The 19835-nt window shown below is 33.9% G+C and overlaps 1 protein-coding gene across 2 annotated transcripts in view; it reads left to right on the top strand.

Moving 5' to 3' along the window:
• The window catches only part of LOC149554605 (phytyl ester synthase 1, chloroplastic-like), a 256115-nt gene that overhangs the window by 37561 nt on the left and 198719 nt on the right, over positions 1 to 19835 (top strand). For both annotated transcript variants that reach the window (XM_089828658.1, XM_089828659.1), the window contains exons 4-5: positions 16504 to 16662; positions 16764 to 16868. In XM_089828658.1, the coding sequence (XP_089684784.1) occupies positions 16504 to 16662; positions 16764 to 16868 (264 nt within the window). The remainder of the gene's footprint in view (positions 1 to 16503; positions 16663 to 16763; positions 16869 to 19835) is intronic.

The raw sequence follows: 19835 nt of genomic DNA on the forward strand, positions 1-19835 counted from the left end.
GTGATGATGCTTTCGCATGAAGCAACAACATGTTCTTGGGAAAGAACTTACAATTTTTTTCAAAATGGAGAAAAAACCAAAATGCAAATAAACAAAACACAAAAACAAGCACAAAACAAACACATGCCTTTGGAAAAAGACTCAAACATGTCAACAAGCAAGCCACTTCAACACGCAAATTCAAATTTAGAATTTGGGGAAATTCCAAAAGTGTGAAAATGAGAGTTTTCATCATTTTAAAAGGCAAAATGCACTTTTCATGGCATATATAATATATATAGACAAGTGTGCAATAACAAGCCATCATATGCATGAAAACAACAAGATAAACATGAATTGATGAGCAAGTTTGAAAATGTCCACTTACTGGAGGTTAAAGAGCCAAAATAGCAAGTTTTATAGACTTGAAGATCAATTCTTCCTCAAATCTGGAGTTTCAAACAACTTTTTGAGTTTTTCTGTACTTGCATTTAACAAAAAACAATGAGCAATGAAGGGTCGAAATTGACATGAAAGTGCCAATTACATGGTCTCCAAAGACAATATCATGCATTTAAAACTCAAAAACAATCCCTCTTGATCAAAGGTATGGGCTGGAAAAGCATTTTTTTGAAAAAAAACATGACATTAATTCAAATATCTGGGCCGTTTTTGCAAAAATGTGACAAAAAAAAGCATGTTTTTGAGTCATTTTTGACTTGTGAATGCAAAAAAAATTCCCCCAATGCATATACATCGATCAAAATGCAAAAAAGTGGATAAAAACCCCAATTTTCTGAGCATTTTTAGCAAAAACTTAATTCATAAAATGCATGAAATGAATTCTTTTTTGGCTTCCAAGTGCAAAAATGTGAGCCAAGATGTATTGCAAATGATTGAAGATGCCAAAACGCCTCTTTCCCTTGCAAAAACGTGATTGAAATCGCTCAAAATGGATTTATTTGAAGATTTTTCCAAAAACATGCCCTTGGAAGGAGTCTGGAAAAATATTTTTTAGCAAGATAAATCCATTTTTGATGTTAGAAAATCCATTGCCAAGCAAAAACGACCCTAATGGGAAAGATCTCATGCAAATCCATCAATAAAATCTCCTTCAATGATCAAAATTGGGTTCTTGGAAGGCAATGACATGTATTTCTTCAAAATCAGACATTTTGGACGCCAATACACATATTAAAACATGCTTTAGTTTAAAATAGGACCTTTTAGAGTCAATAGCATATTTTAAAATGTGCAAACAAGGCAAATCAAACCTTTTTGGGTCAATAGCATATTTTAAAATGTGCAAGCAATCAAAATTGGACCTTTTGGAAGGGAATGCACATTTTAAGTTACATCTCACATTTTGGATGCAAAGACATAAAATCTTACCTTTTGATGCAATGACATCAAAAAGGTCCACTTATGATAACCTTTTGACGTCAAAAAGGTCCACCAAGTTGAACTTTATATGTAGTGACATGTAAAATGTCCACTTTTGATGGATTTTACATGCAATTGCATATAAAATGTCTACTTTTGATAACTTAAAGTCATTTAATCCAATTAAATTTATAAAAATGTTACTAAATGGATCATAAGCAATATTTATATATCATATTAAAAAATATAACATATAACATCATTTAAAAAGTAACATTTAAATGAGCATTTGATTTAAAGATTAAAAATTAAATTGGAACTATATAGTTATATAGTCACTTTAAGTGAAAAATTTAAAAGTAACTCAACTTAAAATTATAACATAAAGTGCACTATAGTCACTTTAGGTTAAAAATTTAAAGTTAACTTAAAAACATAACAAAAAGTGAATTTAAGTTATATTTATCAAAAAGTGAAAGTCAAATTAAAAATATAACATCATATTTTTAATTTGTGCTATTGCACCAAAAAGGTCCAATTTTGAGGCACTAAAATGAGCATATTTCTTGACTGACAACTTCAATTGAGCTCTAGGTTAGATCAAATCGAAGGGGAAACCAAAAGCCATGACATGAGCAAAATCAAAGGACTAAAAACCAACAAATGCAAACTCAAAAGCAAAGAAAAGGACAATTAAATTAGTCAAAATCAAGCAAAGGCTCGACAAAAAGCAAAACGAAAAAGACTTGACTAAAATCTTCAGTAAAATGATTTGATATACGAATTGAAATTGATTAATTGATCAACATTAAATAATTGAATATCAAATTCAAACTTAGAGATACGCGAAACTAGCTTGAAAAAGTTTCATACTGTTACCAACATTTTGTGATGACAAAATGTAGGACAACAAGTTGCAAAGTATCCACCCAACAAAGGTCTCTATTTCATGTACAATGGGAGTGCGATTAGGTGACGAGGGAACATTTTCAGACCTTTGCCTCTTCTGTCGAGGTTCCTCAATGTGAATGTTTGGCATGCTCCTTGGCTGCATTTCTTGAGCTACTGCTTTTCCTTTTCTATGTTCTTCACTACTAGATGGAGTTTCTCTTTCTTCCATTCTTCCTCCCAATAGTTGCCTTGTTTGTTCATCCTTGAGTGGTTGATGACCCATCAACTGATATATGAAGCTATCCCTTGGAACAACTAGCTTGCTAAGTTGACAATCGACCCACAACTTTGTGAAGTCCAAAACTGGTTTAGACAATACGTTAACATCGGTGATCTCCTTCCTTTACCAGTCATATGGCTAAGCAACCCTTACCCTTTTTGGATTGATTCCTATTTGCACCACATTTGCATCTTCCAACATTTGATCAGGTACTTGGAATATGTTGCATGTTCTAATCATGTTTGGAGGAAAACTTGAATACATTCTTTATTTGATTTCGTTCTCATCTGTAGCATTTGCCCAAAAATCCTCAAGGTGCATTTTATGTTGGTATTTTGATCCTGTTATTGATTTGATTCTATTGTAGGGATCAAAATCAATCCTTTCCAAATAAAGTGGCATATGGAAGAAGTGTAGTTCGTTTGATGATCTCTTTGTTGCCTTTAGACATGTGCATATCTCAGTTTTGCCCTCTCCTATGGAAATTGGGGAATCCAATCCCAATTTTTTCTTTTTTTTTTCTCAATCTTGTCCTAGATGGTAAGTCGCAGAGTGAGCTCCAATAGGACTATCTTATCTGTTGGGTACCTTGGAAGCTTGTATGGCTGCAAAAAAGATCCTTGAACTCAGATGTACAGAAAGGTTGGGAATCGAATGAACTAGTCTCCATACTCCACCAACTTCATTGCTTCAACTGACAACCTCATATGCAACCTCTTCTGAAGGGTTCTGACAATACGCATCACAAAGGCATCATTAACTCTAACATAGTCATCCTTGGCATGTAGATGCAAATGTGGGTAGTATTCACGAACTTTCAACTGTTAATTTTTGCTCCCAATTGATTGTTTACATCTTAGCCCATCATACTTCATCATCAGAGCTAACATATAGATGACATAGGAGCTCATATAGAATTTCCTTGTCTTCTCCAAATTTATCAATTGTTCATTCAGGTTATTGCTGATAAGTCCAACCCAATCAATCTTGTTGAACTCTCCAACTACTTGCTCAATGAAGTACCACATCCAAGCTTCAAATCGATAGGACTGAGATATCCTGAAATTTGGTCGAGCATCATGACCAAGTCATTAAACTCTTGTTGCAAGTCGAGCTATACCAATTCCTTGGGCAACTTGGAATGGTGAGACCTGTTCTTCTTCAACCATTTATTGTTAATGACTTCACAAAATTGAGTCTTGACAGCGTAGATTGTGAATGCTTTCTCCTTTGTTTTTATCACCATTTTAGGGGTCGGGGTATTCCCAATGCTTTAGATATGGATGATGGAGAGAATTTAGTAAGGTGTTTCCATCTAGATCCTTAATTGTTCTATCTTTGGGGTTGCAATATTTTGCACACTCCACAATCAATTTAAGATGTTGAAAGGCTGGAGGGAAACCGATTACAACAACGATCCCATTGTTCACAACCTGAGTGGTCAAATGCATTGGTTGATGGGCTCTGTATCCAAACATCCGTTGGTTTTACTCACTCATATCAAGGCCACTGACGTTAGTGTCTCTAATTTCTACTAACTTTGAAATTATTTTGGACTTAGGGTAGAAGCCTCTTTTCTCATTTTTTATTAGTTGTCCTCTGGGTTTGCTTGTTCCTTTGGGTTCTACCATTACTCCTTGCAAAATAGAAAACATACATAAGAGCAACCAAAAAAGCAGAATCAATTTTCTTGAAAATTTGCTAAGAACTCACAAAATTTGCTGAGAACTTCTCAATGTCTCTTCAGAATGTACCTTTTAGGCTTTTCCTAGGAAACCCATGCCTTTTCACAAATTTCTCCAACTCAATGAAAAATTCCTCTTTCTGATCAAATTTCACTCTCTTTTTTGGAATCTTTCACAATCTTCAAGAAAATTCCTTTTCCGCTTTTGAAGAATTCTTCTTTTACAAGTCCTTTTAGAATCCTTTTCACAAACCTTTTGGAATCCATTTTCCTTCTTATTCGATCTTCAAATCTATGTTGTGAGAATGAAATAAGATATGGCTTCTTATATAGATTCTTAACATGACAAGCTCCCATGATGACAACAAGCTAAATTTAGGCAGCACTTTACTTGGCCTCCAAGATCCACTTTGGAAGCGTTTTTCTGCCACTTGTCATCATTTTCTTCTAGTTTTTTATGAAGTTGCCATTTGACCCTTTTAACTTCAACATGAAGTTATATCTCCTTGCCTTTTCACAAATATTTATCCAAGATATTTCAAGAAAGTGATTTAATCCATTTGATCAATTTTGCACCCTTTTAATTTTTTTTTAATAATTAATTAAATATTTCATATGTAATTAATTTTGTCTTTCACATATTATTGATTAAATATTAAACTTGAAACTTAATATCAAAATATTCTGATCCAAAAAAGGTGATTTTCCAACTTTCCAAAATTTCTGGAAATTTCCAATATTAAATTTGAAACTTAATATCAAAATATTCTGATCCAAAAAAGGTGATTTTCCAACTTTCCAAAATTTCTGGAAATTTCCATTTGATTTATTTTTCATTTTTTCCAGAAATTTTCAAATTGTGAGGATTTCTTTAAAATTTCCCAAGATTTTAATTTTTTTAGGGTTTTAAAACTTCTAACTTTCCCAAAATTTTGAAATTCTCAAACCTTTTCAAACTAATGCTTTGGAATTTGGATTTTTTTTCAAAATTTCCATCTTTTTCAAATTCTTAATCTTTTCCAAATTTTGGGTTTTTTTTCAAAATTTCAAAATCTTTGAAGATTTTTTCATGTTTTCCCAAAACTCCATATTTCATGAGATCCCTAAATTTCCAAATTTTGATTTTTTTTAACATTTCACTTTTTGGCAGTTCCCAAAATTTTAAATTTTTTCAGGATTCAATTTTTTTTGCGACTTTTCAACTTTTTTGAATTTTTTTTGTTGTTGAAATTTTCTCTTTTCAATCTTTTGGAGTTTTCCAATTTTTACACATGTTCAATTTTGGAATGTCAAGAGGTTCAAGTTTCACATGATTTATTTTTCTGTTGGAATTTCAAGACCTTTCATGAACTCTTTAATTAAATATTAAACGTAAAATTCAATATTCAAATAATATTAAATCTATGATCAAAGCCAATTTTCCAAGTGACATTTTCAATTGACTTTTAGTTTGAATTATAGAAGTCACATCCCAAACTTTACACTTTAGGCGCATATAGAGCTGAAACTTCAAATGGCCCTCGTCGTTACATATGACTTTATGTCTCAAGAGTTTAAATTTTATTTTCCATGAAGTTCTTCCTTTGAGTCAGCCGCGTATTCCAAATGTCTCATGGGCGTGGTAGTTGGTGGACCATTCCCACCTTAGAGAATTCCTTAAGTGAACATGCACTTGAGTGCATTATAGGATCAATGAAGGATTATTGTCCTTTAGAGAAAATTCCTTGACTTTAGCAATTATGCGTTTGGCCGCAGTTTGGAGTGTTTTTCTTAGATACATTTTCATCTTCCTCATAGATTCTCGTCTATTGACCATTCCTTGATGAGTGTTGAACTATGCTTCGACATTTTAGATCCTAGGCTTCTCGATTGGACGAAAGCCTCCTCTTTCATCATTGTTTGAAATTCTTTAAGCATGATTTTTGGCTTCAATTTGGGATGGCGTGAGTTGGTTTGGACTCAGATCTTGACCATAGATCTTTCTTTCACATTCCAAGATTATTCTTGCATTTCTTTTTATCAAGTTTGGGTATGAGTGAAGTTGGTTGTGGGCTCTGCTAAGGAAACACATTAGGCACGGTGTTGTAATCCATGGCGGTCAATGTTACACTATCAACCCTTTACATTGGCTGCTTCGCATTGAGCGTTTCTAGGTCTCACTGGCAAATGTCTTCCATTGCACTTCCTTGGTCTTTGTTGTGGAAATCTTTCTCCGCACAATCTTTTTATTCATTACATAGTTTTATTTATTTTGAGCATAAGTTTCATTCCTTTAGGAATAACAGTGATTTCTACCATTTATGAAGGATTATCTGATTTGCATTATCTTGGGCAAACTGATCTTGGCATCTTGAGTATATTTCCATGTATTTAATCCTTGGGCACAAACTTGATTGATTTCTCCTATCATTTGTGGCAAGGTGAATTTGGGCATGCTTTTTTATGAACCAGTTTGTGATTGCATCATATTTCTTGGAGGTTGCAATTCTCCTTTGTTGGTGGATTGTCTTGATTGTTTGCTGGTTCCCTCCTTAGTTGTGGCTCCTTGATTCTCTGCAAGATGAATCATGTAGTGATTATTTAGAAGTCTTCCATCCTGCAATAGCCATGGGTGTTGCTAGACATGCACATCTTCCCAACAGAATGACTTCCCTCACCAACGATTTAGTGCCAAGATTCTTAGGTTCAAGGATGTATTATTCCATGAGCTACACTCTAAGTGCATTCAATAGTTGCATACTGTCCCAAATCCTTTCCTTAATGGCACTTCATGACTTATGTAGGACAAGTGCCCAAGTGAATTTGAGGGGTGTCAACAAAGATTCTCCCTTCTATAATTTCCTTAGCCATGATTGACATGCGTTTGCAGAGTTCATGGATGATTTAATTTTCAATCTTCCTTGACAGGAGTTGAAATGAATGCAAGCGTAATTTGAGGTGAGTTCTGGATATTAAACATTTGGAATAATCCGTTACACCTTATATCACGCGCTTAGGTGCACATTAACCATGTAGGTGCGGATTTCCAACTTTCATGGCATCTCCCTATTGACTGAAAAAAATACGTTGGGAAATGTTTGGAAAGTCCTTGTAGACTTCTTTTCATTCCCTCCTTTAGTATTGGTTTCACCACCCACATATTTGCTTTCAAACATATGGACGAGACTTTCAATATTGAATATCCTAGTACAAATGGCAACATATTGGGGTAAGGTAAAAAATGTTCTATTCTCCCCTTCAATCAATTCCCTTTTGAGCTTGATTTTAGGCATGAATTAATTAATAAGAGTCAGTGTGAATTTGACAATTACTATTTGGAGGTTTAAACAAGTCATGAAGTTTTTCTTCTCTCTTTTACATATTCGAAGAGTGCTTGGCATACCAAAATAACTTGCTTTATTCCTTTTAATTCCTCCTTATTGAGTCCTTAATAGGATTCATGAACAATTGAACATTTATTTGAACTAAAACTTGACTATGGATCGAGTCCTCAACTTGATATTTGTCCAAAACTCAGCCAATACTTTGATTCCATGTTCTTTAGAGAAAATTTCACTGATTGCTTGTCTATGTCACCGATCCCCACCCATCTTGGGACAAAGATCCATTGCTTAGATTTATACATGCTCATCCTTGGTAACATTACTACTTCCCTTCTATAGTACAAGTCAATAGTAAGAGGATTTGGATATATATATATATATATATATATATATATATATATATATATATATATATATATATATATATATATATATATATATATATATATATAAGTTTATCAATTTGTTATGAATATATTTATTTTATACAAATGAATATATATATTTCTGATTTAATATTTTTTTTTTGGTAGATGTGTGTCCCATTAGTATGTTACAGCATTAACTGTTGTTAAACAGTGGTTTTCACCATTGCAGATAATTCATGTCCTTTGATAATAATCATTTTGTTTTCTTTGTATTCAGTGATATAACTCCTTCCTTTAATTTGAATAATGAGTGCACTTATTATCTAGAAATGTCCAATGGTGTTGAATGGGGTGGGAGAGACCTTATTTTTTTTATCTCCAAAATTGAATGGATTAGATCCTTTGAGAATTGATAAGACACTCCTGCATAACTATTAGTTTTCAAAGAATGCCAATTACATTTTATATTATCACTTATTAGGAATTCTATTGGTTAATATAATAATATAATTATAATATTGATTATATTAATCCTCTGAATTACATCAGGATTATCTTCCCAATCGGTCTCATTGTAATTATAGTTGTTTATCCTTGATTATATAATTATTATTTTATCATTTTAATATTATTATTTATAAAATTCTTCTTATCATTTAATTATATATTATTAAATTTATTTCTGAAAGGGGACATTACAGTGATAGCAAACTTGAACACTGAATATGCAAGGGCGATTATCCTTAAAACTCATTTCTGCATATTTTTTACTTCAAAACGGAAAACCAACTCTTGCTACCATTCCTACAGGTCAAGGCAGTACCTTTAGATTAGTTTGCAGTGCCATTTCATGCATGTAAGGCCTGCCAAGAGGGCGACTTAAGTACAAAAATCATTACCATTTGATAACCTCTGAAAATCACTTGCTAAAGGGTCACCTAGGGGTTTGAATGACTAGGCAAAAATACCGATAACTATTGTAATCTTCTATCAAACATGACATTCAAAAAGATGAGCAATGACTCAGCATTAGGAAGTCCAAAAATCAGCTCAGGAAGGCCTGTGAGCAACTTCAGATCCACACCAAAAACCCCAATTTTTTTTTGTATCCATTCCTAAACTGGAAGACAGAAGTTTAGTTTACAATTGTTAAAATTTATCAGATCTTTATTAATAATGAATTGCTGATAATGTTTTATCAGAAAAAATAATTTCAGAGATTCTATGTTTATATGTTTCTCTTAAATTATTTCTGTTTCCTCTTGTAATTATTTATTTCACTTATGACTAATTTATGTATTGATTATGCTACAGAAGCAGATTGTATCTCCAAAGAACTGATGTTAATATCGCTGAAGTATCAGACTAAGGACTGTTTTTATTTCCATGCTCGATGTCTCATATTGGTCCAGTGGTAAATATAAGTATGGGTTCAAGGGTGGAGACGTGTCTTTGGGGGACATGACCCCACTTCACATGGAGTCATGTCCCCTCTGGACATGGCTCCACCCTTTCAAATGTTTCTGCCATTTCGACCAAGACAGTTGATTCAATTGGAATTTCATAACATTAAATTATTAGGACTCTTCTTTAAATAGTATTAATGTGATTGATAATACACAAACACACATGATCTTCAAGATTATCATTTCATATTAATTATTTTATTATTCAAACATTAATATGTATAGAGCATCACAATATTAATACTTATATATATCTACAAATGAATGATCAATCCTAATTTTATCCTACTGATGCTATAATACATCAACACTACCTCTTAGTTAGGGAGGTTAAAAATATGATTTGATATTACCTCAATGTAATATTAGAGTGGCATGGCTAAGTATATCTTTGATCAAAAGATATTCTTTATAATGATATCATCTCATGATATCAGGAGTAATGGCCTCAAAATATCAAGTCACATGACATTCACCGATTACTTTGAGTAAATGGCCTCCGAGTATCAAGCGACATGATATTCACCAAATACTCAAAATGTTCATAGGGTATGTGCACATGTGTCACTCTATGATACTTACCATAGGAACATTATATTCATGGCTTGTTTTAAGAATGTTAATCCACCATGAAATATCTATACAATACAAATAAATATTTGTGGTGATATCTATCTCTTAGTCGATTGATTTACAAGATATAATCTATCATGATCTTCTTAGATATTGTATGATATCCATCACAATAGAAGATTAAGTTATTGTAAGCTCGTCATCTTTCAATAACTTCTACAAATACAAGTGATAGTCTTTTAGAAGTCGTCACTTATTCTTGATGTACACAAGGCTCAAGAGTCATGAAATTACACACGATTTAAAAAAATGGTTTTATTAGTACAATAATAAAAAATGTTGAGACTTATTCTCAATAATTACAACCATACCAAGTTTACCTCAGAAGCGTTCCACTTCCACCTTTGTTTTTACAAAAGGTTTGGTGAGGATGTTTGTTATCTGGTCATCTTTATTGATATTCTTCAGCTTGACTACATTCTTCTCAACCATGTCTCGTATGTAGTGATATGGAATATCAATGTGCTTTGATATATTATGAAACATTTGATTTAAGGAGAGTTTGATACAACTCTTGCTGTCACAATGAATGATGGTAGGTTCTAGTGGTTTTCCAAATAGCCCAACTAGAAGTTTTCTTAACCATATCGGTTCTCGAGCTCCCATGGATGCTGCAATATAATCTGCTTTGGTGGAGCTTTGTGGCACTAATGATTGCTTTCTACTGAACAAGATATCATTGGTGATCCCAGGCTGAAGCAACATCTTGAAGTGCTTTTCCGATCCACTAAATTTCCTGCCCAATCAGAATCAGTTTACCCATGTAGGTCAAGATCTACATCTTTATATCTTAAACCATATCAAATTGTGCCACAGAGATACCTTAAGATGTGTTTGGCTGCTGCTAGGTGTACTTGCTTATGTTCACACATGAACTAGGTAAGTGCATTCACTGCATAACAAATGTCAGGTCTTGTGTTCACTAAGTACATTAGGGAAGAAATCATTTGTTGATAGAGAGTTGGGTCAGCATTATCAGATTCTACAGTTTCCTCTTTTAACTTGTGTAAATTTGTTTCAATAGGAGTCAACATAGGCTTGCAATCCATCATTCCAAATCTTTTTAGGATGTCTATAGTATACTTTCCTTGATTTAGAATAATTTCATTTGTATGCTGCCATAGTTCTAAGCCCAGGAAGTAGTGAAGTATTCCCAAATCTTTCATATCAAACTCGGATGCAAGATCTTGTTTACAATTGGCTATGAGGTGATCCTCTCCTGTAATCAACAAATTGTCAACATAAAGGATCAATATCAACATATCTCTTTTTTGTATTTTGAAGTATAAGTTTGGATCTGCATCATTTTTGGAGAAACCAAGTTTAGATAGATGATGATCTATCCTTTCATACCAAGCTCGGAGAGCTTGTTTGAGACCATACAAAGCTTTCTTTGATCTGAATACATGAGAGTGCTTTTCATGAACTAAAAATCGTTCAGGCTGCTCTAAGTAAACTTCGTCTTCTATTACTCCATTCAAGAAATCAGTCTTTACATCCATGTGGTGAATTTTCTATCCCTTTGATGCAACAACAACAATTATTGTTTTGATAGAGGTATATCTGGCAATAGGAGCAAACGCTTCTTCATAGTTGATACCTTTCTTTTGAGAGAATCCCCTTTTGAAAAATCTAGCTTTGTGTTTTTCTATGCTTCCATCTGTTGCATGTTTAATTTTAAACAACCATTTAGAAGATAAATTTAACTTGTCTTTGGGTCTAGGAACAATATCCCAGACATCATTATTGAGAATGGAATTATATTCTTGTCGTAGCACGGTTCCAAGTTTGATGTTAAAGAGCTGCTTCTACATTTGAGGGTTTTGAATTTGAAAGTTCACTCATGAGTGATATATAACTAGAGAATATGTTTGACCTTTTTCTTTCTCTAAGAGATCCTCGAGGAGCTGCATATTTTTATGATTCTTCAATCATCTTTATGTCCCATAAAAGTCTTTTCTTAATTTCTCTAGGTGCATCTGTTGTATCCATAGGTTCCAAGGAGTTATTGTCTTCTATTTGATTCTCCGTCTGAATCTCAAGAGATGAATCCCTTTGAAGATCTTCATTATTTAATTCATTTTCATCCTTGGATCTTTTAAATGCAGTATCTTCATCAAATATTACATCTCGACTTAGTTTAATGTGTCTTTGTCTAAGGATGTATATTTGATGGGCTTTAGATGTTTCATTGTAGCCAACAATAATTCCTCTTTTCCCTGAAGGCTCTAGTTTAGCTCTCCTCTTTAGGAATATGAATGTAAACAGGGCACCCAAATATTCTCAGGTGACTGATGTTAGGTTTCTTTTCAGAGAATGCTCCTTTAGGAGTTCTATTTTGAAGATGAGAGTGAGGGCATTTATTTTGAATGTATACAACAATACTAGAGGCTTCAACCCAAAGGTGAGTTTCTAAGTTTTGATCATGCATCATTGCTTTTGCATCTTCAACAATAGTCCTGTTCTTCCTTTCTGCAACACCATTTTGTTGGGGATTGTAAAGAACAACTAACTCCCTCTTAGTCCCAATATTTTTATAAAAAAATTGAAAGATTTTTGATGTATATTCCCTCCCATTATCTGTTCTTAGGGTTTTGATTTTCTTTCCTAATATGTTTTCTACTCGTGCTTTAAATTCCTTAAACTTTATAAGAATTTCTTCGGATTCTTTGCATTTTAGAAAATATATCCATGTCTTCCTAGAGAAGTCATCTACAAAGATAATATAATACAAACATCCTCCTAGGGAGGGAATTGACACAGGTCCACATGAATCAGAATGAACAATTTCTAGTACCATTTTGGATTTTCTTTCACTGCTGTGAAATGTATTTTTGGTATTCTTTCCTTACACACAGCCTTTGCATGTCCCTTCATCATCAGGTTTGAGTTTAGGTAATATTGTTACCATCTTCTCTAAAGAAGCTTACCCTTAAAAATGAAAATGTTCTAATCTCCTATGCCAAAAATCATTTTCTTTAGTAGCCTGATGAATTAATGCTGAAAGTAGAGAGGTGCACAGTTTGTAGAGGCATCCATGCTTTGTTCCAATTGTATAGGCATTTTTCATGTTTGAGTTCTTGGGCCAAGCCAGGACTTTTCCAGCCATGAAGGTGATTCTGTACCCCTTGTCCTCAAGTGCTGAAATTGAAACCAAATTACTTTTTATCGCAGGTACATATGGTACTCCATTGAGTTCAAGTGAGATGCCCGATTTAAGGTTGATAGTGCATCTATTGGTTCCCTTTAGTGGATAGCTCGCATCATCTCCAATAGTTACTTCATCATCATAGTCTTTTTTAATGAAATCTAGATGTTATCTGAAGCCTGTTATATGCTGAGATGGTCCATTGTCAATCACCTAGGTGTTTGGTCTGTTTGAAACTTGAATGGATAGGGTGGAGTAGAACACAATTTTATCTAAATCCATATTTGTTTTACTGACTTCAGCGAAGGAAGTTTCATGTTTGAGTCTATCAGGACATTTTGCGGAAACATGACCATAGTTGTTGCATCTATAACATTGTATTTTAGAAAAGTCTCTGTTTCTTGAACAGTTGTTTACCATTTGAGTCCTTTCCCTTTTTCCTTTTCAGATTAGTCTTCTTCCCTCTTTTGTTAGCTTGGGTTGTGAGAATTTGAATATCATCTTTTGTAGAATTTATTCCGCTTCCTCGAGATATTAAACTGCACTCTTCTTGAACACAGTAAGCTTTCAGTCGATCAAATTTGGGGAGCTTGGAATGAGCATCTATTCCTTGTCTAAAGTTTTCCCATGAGATAGGAAGTCCATTTAGAGCTATCGGAGTTAATTCTTTACTATCATAGACGTGACCAATTGTTGAGAATTGGTTTCTTAATTCTGTTATCCTCATTAATTATGAGGTGATAGTCTCTCCTTTATTCATCTTTATATTAGAGAGTTGATTTTTTAGAGTAAGAAGCCTGCTAGTGTTGTTGATCTCAAACATATCTTCTAGGGCTTTGAGCATATTATATGTGGAGTCTAACTTTGTGATAATAGGTAGTACATGATCTTTCACTCTGTCCACCAATAATTTCATTGCTTTGGTGTTTTCCTTTTCCCATTGGATCTTTTCATCATTCTCATTAGATTTAGGGGAATTTTCCACAATTGTTTTTGACTCGCGCTTCATTAGTATTAGCACCATTTGCAATTTCCATGCTTCAAAATTTGAAGCACCTTCAAGTCTGATTCCATTCACCATTTTGATAGGTATAATAAAAATAAAATAAAAAATATATGTGTCTATGTGGATTTTGTCACTAAAAAATCCGACCTGATCATCTCTTAAACCTGCTATGTATTAAAATTAATCAGATTTTCTTAATAATGACGATAGTGTTTTATCAGAATAAACAATTTCAGAGATTCTATGTTCATATGTTTCTCTTCACTTTATCTCTGTTTCCTCTTGTAATTATTTATTACGCTTATGATTATATGTATGTATGTATATATGGATTTTATCACTAAAAAATCCGATCTGATCATCTCTCAAACCTGCTACGTAATCAAATTTTCTTAATAATGATAATAGTGTTTTATCAGAATAAACAATTTCAGAGATTCTATGTTTATATGTTTCTCTTCACTTAACTCTGTTTCCTCTTGTAATTATTTATTTCACTTATGATTATTTTATTTATATTGATTATGCTATAGAAGCAGATTGTATTTCCAAAGAACTGATGTTAATATCGCAAAGTATGAGACTGAAGTCTGTTTTTATTTCTGTGTTCGATATCTCATATTGGTCTGACTGTAAATATAATTATGGGTTCAAGGGTGGGGACGTGTCCCTAGGGGACATGACCCCACTTCACGTGGAGTCACATCCCCCATGGACATGATTCCACCCTTTAAAATGTTTCTGCCGTTTCGACCAAGACAGTTGATTCAATCAGTATTTTATAACACTAAATTATTATGACTCTTGTTTAAATAATATTAATATGACTGATTATATATATATATATATATATATATATGATCTCCAGAATTATCATTTCATATTAATTCTTTTTTATTCAAACTTTAATAATATTAATACTTATGCCAATAGTGGCATGTTGTGATGGTTAAGTTGTTGCGTTGTTATTCTTGCCATCAAGGTTCAAATCTCATGGGGATGAGGTCCCTCGTTTGTGGCCTCATTGGTTCATAGCTCCAGGTCAAAGCGTTTACTCCTCTTTTAAAAAAGAATAATATTAATACTTATATATCTGCAAATTAATGATCAGTCATAATTTTATCCAACTGAAGCTATAATACATCAACAATGCCTCATGAAAGTTTTGTTTTTGAAACTCAGAATCAAAACTTTATTAAGATGCTATAGGACTGTGTTTTCTATGTGAAAACATCAGACCAGCTAGGGCAGATCTTTAACTTTCAAAACTAGTAGGGTTGGAGAGGGTTTTTGTCCTCAAACTTTTTGAAGAATTCCTTTCTTCATTCTGACAGCATCTCCTTATGTGTGCAATCTTTAAGTGAGGAAATGATTGGTAAAAATCTCTTATATAGAGATTGGAGAGAAAATGGGCATTTAAAAATTCAAATATTTATTTTCCCTTGTAAAGACCCATAGCATTTTAGAAACAACTTAAATCCCCTCATGTTGGATTTCCAACTTAACTTTTCATAAAATTGTATATCACTGAAGTGAATATTAAACGTCACTTTATTACTTTAAGTTTAGGTTACTGCATATATTGAAATATTACCTATCACCTTACAGAAAGCCCCACCTATGCATTGGAAACTGAAAGTGCTCATGTAGAAACATAACTGAAGCCAAAGGATGATTCTGGGTGCCAAATCGAGCACATACTAAAAATAGCAACATTTGTTCTCCCAGAATTGAGGAGAACAACCTAGAAGGTCAAAACTGCTACCAAAAGTGTTGCCACCAACTAGGGTACCAACCAAACAACTGCATTGCTATTGAAGTCCAAAGTAGCTAAAACTGAGTTCTCCAAGAATGTGGGATCGCCTAACCATCACTAATTAGCCTAAGGGAATCTAGGAATAGGCTAAAGGGAATCAATAGCCAACCAGGTCCAAGAAGGAGACATTATAATATTATATACATGCAAGAAATTTTTTTTAAGGCTTGCAGTTGGTGTTTGATATTTTCTATATTTCATCAATAAATTAGTTGGAATATTCTTAATCTACAAGGTGCCTTTGTCCAGAAAAGAATAATAATTTGCCAAAAATTTGATAGATTTATTTTCTGCTTCAAGCTTTACTTTAAAAGTTTCACTCATGAAGTTAGTGTGCAAGTTGTCAAAATTTCTTAACAATTGTTAATTATGGAAGAACGCGCAATTCTCTGTTGAAAAATATTTCTTTTTTTCATGGATGCATACAATCTTGCATATTGGAGTAGTCTATGTTAATGAAGTAACTATTGAGTGAAACATTTTTTTCTCAATTTTTGAATCTATACTGAGTGGATTTTATGATTAGGACTATTGCGTTTTGTCAATGAAGCAATAATGTTGGAATATAGAGGGGCAAACTCGAGGCCAATTTATTTGGTTGGGGAGTGTTTGGGGGCATGCCTAGCGTTGGCTGTTGCTGCACATAACCCTGATATAGATCTTACCCTAGTATTGGTCAATCCAGGTATGCTTTCAATCTCAACATTGACACTGTGTCATATTTTTGGTAAAAGGTTTCCTTTTGTGAAGCACTAAACAAACAATATTTTTTGGTGGTTGAGACAGGAACGTGTTTTAGCAGATCGCAACTCCAGCCTTGGTTTCCAATAATGGATTCTTTGAGTAATGAGTTATCGTCTATTCTCCCCTTCAAAGCAACAGACATTTTGGGTGGGTAATATTACATATGCTGGGGGTATTTTGCTTGCAATATTCTTAAGGGTATTTTGCTTGTGATATACTGCAAAATGGATAGAATCATGTCATACATAGGCACAAATTTGATGTAATGTTCCAGCCTTATTCTATCCTGAATTTGGATTTTTGGTAGTTCAACAATTTTCCAAACAAGTGGCATGCAATCTGATTTTAATCCTTGATTTCCACTACTCATGATGCCCTCTTTTCAAATATTCATTTTATCAAACAGTTAGCAGACCTCTGAAATTGGTAAAGTTGGTTCAATATTGTTGTCTTACAGAAATATTTATGGTTTTGGTGAGCAGATTTCACATGGCCATTCATCACAATGTGAAATTAAATTCCTTCAACAGTCACTTCAACGCATGTTCGCATAAATTGCATATACATATAGAATATAGGAATCCTCATGCATACAAAACTCAGATTTATGTTCTCAACAGTCTGCTATAAGCTAGAACAAGATATGAATCAGCACAAATTTCAGTTCTATCCTTGTTTCAGACCCACAATGATGTCGGCTGGAAGTATCCTTTTCAATAAGGTTAGGGGCAGGTGGGGGGTTATGTAACATTGCAGAAAACTTTGATATAAAACTATGGGAAAGACTGAAATTCGCACAGCATCTCTGAAAGTGTAATTCCCCGTCAAAAATAAATAAATGATCAAAACTTTGTTGACGGGCCGGTTGATTTAGTATGTCTTGGACCCATTTTTATTTTATTCGCATCCTTGGTGTTTCAGTCGGCTCTCTTTGTAAACCCTTGGGAGTTCTTTCGAAGGGTATGTAAGTATGACACGTAAAAGTTGTATGTGATTTGGATTATTTCTTTGTACTTCTTGTTGGATTTTTGTATTGTTCAAAATTTTGTAAGTGGAAGATCTTCCCTACTTGGCTATTCTGGTTTCGGTGGGATTCAATCCTCACCCTATTCCGTCTTGTATTACTTTGATTCTGATTTGACACATCCAGAGTGCCATTTTTGTTTTGCAAATATAATGTTTTGGGTTTCAACGATAAACTGCTACATCTTTGTGTTGGTGTATGCTTCTGTGTTCGACTATTATTTGGTGCATTCAGTGAATAATATCTTCACCTTGACATCTCTAGCTCACTCCCTTCAACATATTCCTCAAACAATACTGTGTCATCAGAACTTTCCCTTGAGCACCTTCCCTCAGGTACGTTCCCTCAAGAAATGTACATCAAACACTTTCCCTTGGGCACTTCCCTTTGGCATCTCCACCTCACTCCCTTTGGCATATTCCTCAAACAGTACTGTGGCATCAGAATACCTCTAGCACTTTCCTTCGCCATCTCTAGCTCACTCCCTTCGGCACATTCCTCAAACAATATCATGGCATCAAAACTTCCCCTCTGGTGTTTCCCTTAGGTACGTTCCCCAGGGTACTTTCCCTCTGAAACATCCTTCGGGACTTTCCCTCCAGACTTTTTTTGGGCACTTTCCCTTGGGTGTTTCCCTCGGGCACTTTCTCTCAGGTGTTTCCTTCTAACACTTCCCCTTGGGTGCTTCCTTCGGGTACCTTCCCTCAAGTACTTTCACTGAGGCACAATTCTCCTTTGGATCGAGATCCTCTTCGGATTGAGATTGCCTTCAGACTAGGATCGCCTACGACTAAGATCATCTTGGAAACATTACAAAAATCTCATAGCTTCTCACCTAGTGCTTAATCCTAATGCCTATCCTAATAAGCATTTTAGTCGAATGAACTTACACTATCCCAATGCATATTCCTATGATATGCTATCTTATTGCCCTGATTTTCTTGTGATCTTCGAGAGCTCATAGCCTTCATCATATCACTAGCATTTTCATATTGTAGCCTCTATAATATCATTTGCATAATTTCACCTCAATCAACCATCTCCATTCTCTCATAGCTCCTTGTGCACATGCTTAAAAATTTGACAATTTTAATATTTTAAATACAAGATCTTGGAAGACAGGAGGACAATGGAGTCAAGTGTCTCTTGGGTGCATTTGGTAACTTGTTTTATCCATCTCGTTGTTTATGAATTTAGGAGGAAGTGTTTTCGTTACCTATTTTTCTCCTACAGGCTCAAATCAGTTAGAGCCATTGATTGCTAAGAGGTAGTCATTCCAATTTGATCATGCATTTTATGCCTTAATGAGTGAAACATCTACTTTGATCCAATTATGCATAATATTACATTCTATGAGGAAAAGAAAAGAAACATAGTACAAATTGATACACCATTAACAATTTTTCTAAAAATGTTAATCTTTATTCATCAAACTATTCTTATGCTTCACACAAACTGTGAAACTAGCTAAGAAACAAATTCAGAACTTGAATTTGATAACATATATGTGTAGAAAGGAAAAAATAAGGCATAAGACTCATAGGGGCCAGTCATTGCTTGAATGACTGGTACTGTTGCTGCTTGCTTTGACCATCTGCACTCCTGCTACCCCAATGCTCTTGCTTTCTGCTCTGCAAGTGCCAAATCCTATAAAGACAACAGCAGTGGGGTCAGATCTAAAGGATGTAAGCAATAACTGGCATATCATCATTACACCTTACACATGTATCCACATTATAAAAAATCTCAAATCCGGTTTTATTTCCTAACAAGTTTGTTCTTTGTGCAGTAAAAGGTATCTCTAATTAGCAAATAGATGTAAATGCAGCTCCCACAAGGGTTTGAGCCTAGCTTGCTAATAAGAGACAAAGAATCACAAGTGCAATTGAGAAATAATCAGTCTACTCAACACATATCAGCATCATACATGAAATATGACCAAGAATTGATGTAATCAAGTCCATTGTATCAGAAAAGAAATCAGCTTGGGTCGTAATGACTTCAATGCCTAGGAATAATATGATCATGTGCAATGTCAACAAAATACATACAAGCACTATGGTGTTGTAAAGAGTGGAAATGTTGTCTCA

This window comes from Cupressus sempervirens, chromosome 5, assembly GCF_028749045.1.
Source record: "Cupressus sempervirens isolate cs-2001-9-10 chromosome 5, ASM2874904v1, whole genome shotgun sequence".
Lineage (NCBI taxonomy): Eukaryota > Viridiplantae > Streptophyta > Pinopsida > Cupressales > Cupressaceae > Cupressus > Cupressus sempervirens.